This window comes from Physeter macrocephalus, chromosome 1 (genome assembly GCF_002837175.3).
Source record: "Physeter macrocephalus isolate SW-GA chromosome 1, ASM283717v5, whole genome shotgun sequence".
In the NCBI taxonomy this organism is placed as follows: Eukaryota; Metazoa; Chordata; class Mammalia; order Artiodactyla; family Physeteridae; genus Physeter; species Physeter macrocephalus.
Window position 1 is genome coordinate 92,787,209 of NC_041214.2, and position 6,000 is coordinate 92,793,208.

Sequence of the window (6,000 nt, forward strand, 5' to 3'; positions counted from 1 at the left end):
GGCTTTTGAATATACTCTTTTTGTATCCAGGGGGTGACTTTATGTGTGGTTTCAAGAGGACCCATTTCTCTAAATGACCTTCTCTCTTTCAATGTATATTGTAAACTGTTCCTACTAGAGTTTTTGCTGTCTCCTCTTCTGATGTAGGGAATGTGCAATCAGATATTTTGCAGATTTTAGGAAAGTAGATCTATTGGAAAAAATTGATAATCTGTCCCTTGTAGACTAATGCTACCCTAGCTATTTTTCAGCTATCTGATGTGTAAAATGTATCAGTTAACACATATGTTACTCCTGAATGGTATTCCATTGCTTTTAGAATGTGTGTAGCCCCAAGAGTTCTTGGCTATATGTACATTTGGGCCTACTGCCACATCAGAGGTAGAGCAGATTCAAAACTTTTGTGAATTATGAAGGGAAATAATGTAAGTCACTATAGGATGTTAAGTTCGATTTGAGATGCTTTGGGTATATAAGGAATAGACATAGTTTTGCATTTAAACAACTCTCAGGCTAATAAAGTAGATAAAATCTCTGAAAACTTGCCTCTTTCTCTTTATTGTGAGCCAAGTGTATTTTGTTTCCTGAAGGATTGACAAGTAAGTTTTTAGGACATGTAAGTCCTAGCTCTAAGTACAGGCAAAATCCACACCACTGTTTACTTGTTACTTGTTAAGAAAGTTGTTACACTAATTTTCCTGTAAAAGTTCTTTATTGGCTTGGCAGCAAAAGAAAGATACTAAAAATTCTCATTAAGGCACTGTGTCTATAGAAGCTTTAGCATTCATCTAAAATTTATAATTAGCACAAGCTGAATCACAAACTTGTGCTCTTATTTCAGCCATTGCTGTGTGGGCTTGGAACCAGGAGAAGATGCAGAGGAATTTTACAATGAATTACTTCCATCAGCTGTAGAAAATTTTCTGGTTTTGGGGAGGCAATTGCAAACATGTTTCATCAACACAGCTAAGGTATATGTATTTATTTAGGGTTTTTTGTTTTGTAGCCAAAACAGGTTAATTCTTGAGAAGATGTTCCACATTGTTCTTTTCAAGTGTGCAATATTTGGCTGAAAGTACAATTAGAGTAATGGATTCAAACATTTTTAAAGCTACAACCAAAAGAAAAGAAAATCTCTACATTTGAAAATTTTAAAGTGCTGACTGAAGCATATTGTATGACAATATGCTTTTTGAAGGATCTGTTTTACTACTCAGTTTTGAGCATCATCCATAGACATTTATTTCCATAGCATTTTCCTAAAACATACCTTCTACTTAAATCAGTAGTGGAAGAAAGTATTGTTCTCTAGGCCCAAGGCTTTTCTCAGTAGCTCCAATGGTGAAGAATAAAGGTGCATTTTCTTTTTTTTTTTGCGGTACACGGGCCTCTCACCATTGTGGCCTCTTCCGTTGCGGAGCACAGGCTCTGGACGTGCAGGCTTAGCGGCCATGGCTCACGGGCCCAGCCGTTCCGCGGCATGTGGGATCTTCCCGGACCGGGGCACGAACCCATGTCCCGTGCATCGGCAGGCAGACTTGCAACCACTGCGCCACCGGGGAAGCCCAAGGTGCACTTTCTGTATGCTCCTTCAGATCCTCTCTAGTCAAAATATTTCAACCTAAACATTTGGGTTCATTTCAATCCAACAAGTATTTCTTGGGTGAATTATGCTGGGTGCTATATGTACTTTTTTTTTTTTTTTTAACCTATGGATCATTTAGAAGTATGTTGCTTAGTTTCGAAATATTTGAGGGTTTTCTTGATGTTTTATTGTTATCAGTTTCTAATTTAATTCTGTCATGTCCAATAACATACTCTGTGTCATTTCAGTCCTTTGAAGTCTTTTCAGACTTATTTTATGGCACTCCATATGTTTTATAGTGGTGAATGTTCCATTACAAGCAGTCCTTGCTTTGCACAGTGCTGTCTTAACTGAAACTCATGGATATCAGGGGCATGTAAAGCTTTTGATATACACAGATTTCATTTAACATGGTACCATGCAAAAGCAAAGACTCCCTGTATACCTGAATGTGAACTCCTCAGTTGTAGTGTGTAATGTTCTGTAAATGTCAATTAGATCAGTTTGGATATAGAATATTTAAGGAGTGATAAGTCCACAAGGCTGAAATTCTACCTTGGAAGAGTTCTTGGCTATATGTACATTTGGGCCTACTGCCACATCAGAGATAGAGCAGATTCAAAACTTTTGTAAACTATGAAGGGAAATAATGTAAGTCGCTATAGGATGTTAAGTTCGATTTGAGATGCTTTGGGTATATAAGGAATAGACATAGTTTTGCATTTAAACAACTCTCAGGCTAATAAAGTAGATAAAATCTCTACGTATTTCTTATAGAAAACCTAAGACAGATATATTTTTAATTCAAAAAAATAAGTTTAGAAAGTTTAATAGTGAAATTGAGCAAGATATACAACAGTATGCACAAAAAAGTGGTTTGAGTGTGAGAAGTATTGTTGATAGAGAGTTTAACTTAGTGGTAGAGTATATGGGTCACAGATGCCACTTCTAGCATCTCCATTGACATTTTGAGGGATGCTAGCAGTAAATAAATATTTGCATATTTGCTAGATATAATTCAGTTCAGTTAAAGTGGCATGAACTATAGAAATTGTGTTGAACTTGATTTCTTTTCTGGCTGTGCCACAAACTAACTCTGGGTTCTTAGGCAAATCACTTGATTTCACTCTACCTCAACTTCCTCCTTTGTAAAATGAATTTCCATCTCATGAATAACTCAGACCATTATGAAAGCTTTATGTTTTCTTCAAAGCACTTTTATTTAATATTCCCCACTTAAAAGCAATAATAATTATATTCTTTTCATTTATACAGTCCTTCAATACTTTTCATAATACTTTCTTATTTTTAATCATGGTGTTTGTATAGAGATAAAAAATTCTTTAGTATATACATCAAAGGGAGTAAAACAGCTACGAAAAAGAGGGCGACTTGAGCACAGGACAAGTTAAAATGGTGAATAAAAAGAAAATGACGAGAGACAGGATTCAGTGCACAGGGCCAGGACACAGAAGTGCCCAGAATCCAGGCAGGAAGTTACTGTCTGAGTCCATGACTCAGGTTCCAGTGGAGCAGGTACTGGTGTGATGGACAGACTGGTAGGGCAGGAGGACCAGCTCTCCTTGGCCTGAAAGCCCAGCCTCTGCCACTGAGCCCATCCAGTTCTTCCTGTCGCACTTGTTTTTTGTTTTTTTAACATCTTTATTGGAGTATAATTGCTTTGCAATGTTGTGTTAGTTTCTGCTGTATAAAAAAGTGAATCAGCTATATGTATACATATATCCCCATATCCCCTCCCTCTTGCATCTCCCTCCACATAGTTTTGCATTTAAACAACTCTCAGGCTAATAAAGTAGATAAAATCTCTACGTATTTCTTATAGAAAACCTAAGACAGATATATTTTTAATTCAAAAAAATAAGTTTAGAAAGTTTAATAGTGAAATTGAGCAAGATATACAACAGTATGCACAAAAAAGTGGTTTGAGTGTGAGAAGTATTGTTGATAGAGAGTTTAACTTAGTGGTAGAGTATATGGGTCACAGATGCCACTTCTAGCATCTCCATTGACATTTTGAGGGATGCTAGCAGTAAATAAATATTTGCATATTTGCTAGATATAATTCAGTTCAGTTAAAGTGGCATGAACTATAGAAATTGTGTTGAACTTGATTTCTTTTCTGGCTGTGCCACAAACTAACTCTGGGTTCTTAGGCAAATCACTTGATTTCACTCTACCTCAACTTCCTCCTTTGTAAAATGAATTTCCATCTCATGAATAACTCAGACCATTATGAAAGCTTTATGTTTTCTTCAAAGCACTTTTATTTAATATTCCCCACTTAAAAGCAATAATAATTATATTCTTTTCATTTATACAGTCCTTCAATACTTTTCATAATACTTTCTTATTTTTAATCATGGTGTTTGTATAGAGATAAAAAATTCTTTAGTATATACATCAAAGGGAGTAAATCAGCTACAAAAAAGAGGGCCACTTGACCACAGAACAAGTTAAAATGGTGAATAAAAAGAAAATGACGAGAGACAGGATTCAGTGCACAGGGCCAGGACACAGAAGTGCCCAGAATCCAGGCAGGAAGTTACTGTCTGAGTCCATGACTCAGGTTCCAGTGGAGCAGGTACTGGTGTGATGGACAGACTGGTAGGGCAGGAGGACCAGCTCTCCTTGGCCTGAAAGCCCAGCCTCTGCCACTGAGCCCATCCAGTTCTTCCTGTCGCACTTGTTTTTTGTTTTTTTAACATCTTTATTGGAGTATAATTGCTTTGCAATGTTGTGTTAGTTTCTGCTGTATAAAAAAGTGAATCAGCTATATGTATACATATATCCCCATATCCCCTCCCTCTTGCATCTCCCTCCAACCCTCCCTATCCCACCTCTCTAGGTGGTCACAAAGTACCAAGCTGATCTCCCTGTGCCATGCAGCTGCTTCCCACTAGCTATCTATTTTACATTTGGTAGTGTATATATGTCAGTGCTACTCTCTCACTTCGTCCTAGCTTACCCTTCCCCCTCCGTGTGTCCTCAAGTCCATTCTCTACGTGTGCCTCTTTATTCCTGTCCTGCCCCTAGGTTCATCAAAACCATTTTTTTTTAAATTCCATATATATGTTAGCATACGGTATTTATTTTTCTCTTTCTGACTTCACTCTGTATGACAGACTCTAGGTCCATCCACCTCAGTACAAATAACTCAGTTTCATTTCTTTTTATGGCTCCCTCTCCACGGCATGTGGGATCTTCCTGGACCGGGGCACGACCCGTGTCTCCTGCATCGGCAGGCGGACTCTCAACCACTGCGCCACCAGGGAAGCCCATGTCTTTTTTTGAATTATGGTTTTCTCCAGGTATATGCCCAGTAGTGAGATTGCTGGGTCATATGGTAGTTCTATTTTTAGTTTTTTAAGGAACCTCCATACTGTTCTCCATAGTGGCTGTATCAGTTTACAATCCCACCAACAGTGCAGGAGGGTTCCCTTTTCTCCACACCCTCTCCAGCATTTACTGTTTGTAGATTTTTTGATGATGGCCATTTTGACTGATGTGAGGTGATACCTCATTGTGGTTTTGATTTGCATTTCTCTAATGATTAGTGATGTTGAGCATCCTTTCATGTGTTTGTTGGCAATCTGTATATCTTCTTTGGAGAAATGTCTAGTGTTCTGCCTATATTTTCCTCTAAGAGTTTTATAGTATCTGGCCTTACATTGAAGTTTTTAATCCATTTAGAGTTTATTTCTGTGTATGGTGTTAGGAAGACTTCTAATTTCATTGTATTACTTGTAGCTGTCCAGTTTTCCCAGCACCACTTATTGAAGAGGCTGTCTTTTCGCCATTGTATATTCTTGCCTCCTTTTTCAAAGATAAAGTGGCGTATGTGTGTGGGTTTATCTCTGGGCTTTCTATCCTGTTCCATTTATCTATATTTCTGTTTTTGTGCCAGTACCATACTGTCTTGATTACTATAGCTTTGTGCTATAGTCTGAAGTCAGGGAGCCTGATTCCTCCAGCTCCTTTTTCCTTTCTCAAGATTGCTTTGGCTATTCAGGGTCTTTTGTGTTTCCATACAAATTGTAAAATTTTTTGTTCTAGTTCTGTGAAAAATGGCATTGGTTGTTTGATAGGGACTGCATTGAATCTGTAGATTGCTTTGGTAGTATAGTCATTTTCAATATTGATTCTTCCAATCCAAGAACATGATATATCCCTCCATCTGTTTGTATCGTTTTTAATTTCTTTCATCAGTGTCTTATAGTTTTCTGCATACAGGTCTTTTGTCTCCTTAGGTAGGTTTATTCCTAGGTATTTTATTCTTTTTGTTGCAGTGGTAAATGGGAGTGTTTCCTTAATTTCTCTTTCAGATTTTTCATCATTAGTGTATAGGAATGCAAGAGATTTCTGTGCATTAATTTTGTATCCTGCAACTTTACCAA

The 6,000-nt window shown here is 37.4% G+C and overlaps 1 protein-coding gene across 4 annotated transcripts in view; it reads left to right on the forward strand.

The window, feature by feature from the left end:
- IQCB1 (IQ motif containing B1) overlaps positions 1 to 6,000 on the forward strand; it is a 47,591-nt gene that overhangs the window by 6,945 nt on the left and 34,646 nt on the right. For all 4 annotated transcript variants that reach the window (XM_024120285.3, XM_024120288.3, XM_024120287.3 and 1 more), the window contains one exon: positions 842 to 971. In XM_024120285.3, coding sequence (XP_023976053.1) covers positions 842 to 971 — 130 coding nt within the window. The remainder of the gene's footprint in view (positions 1 to 841; positions 972 to 6,000) is intronic.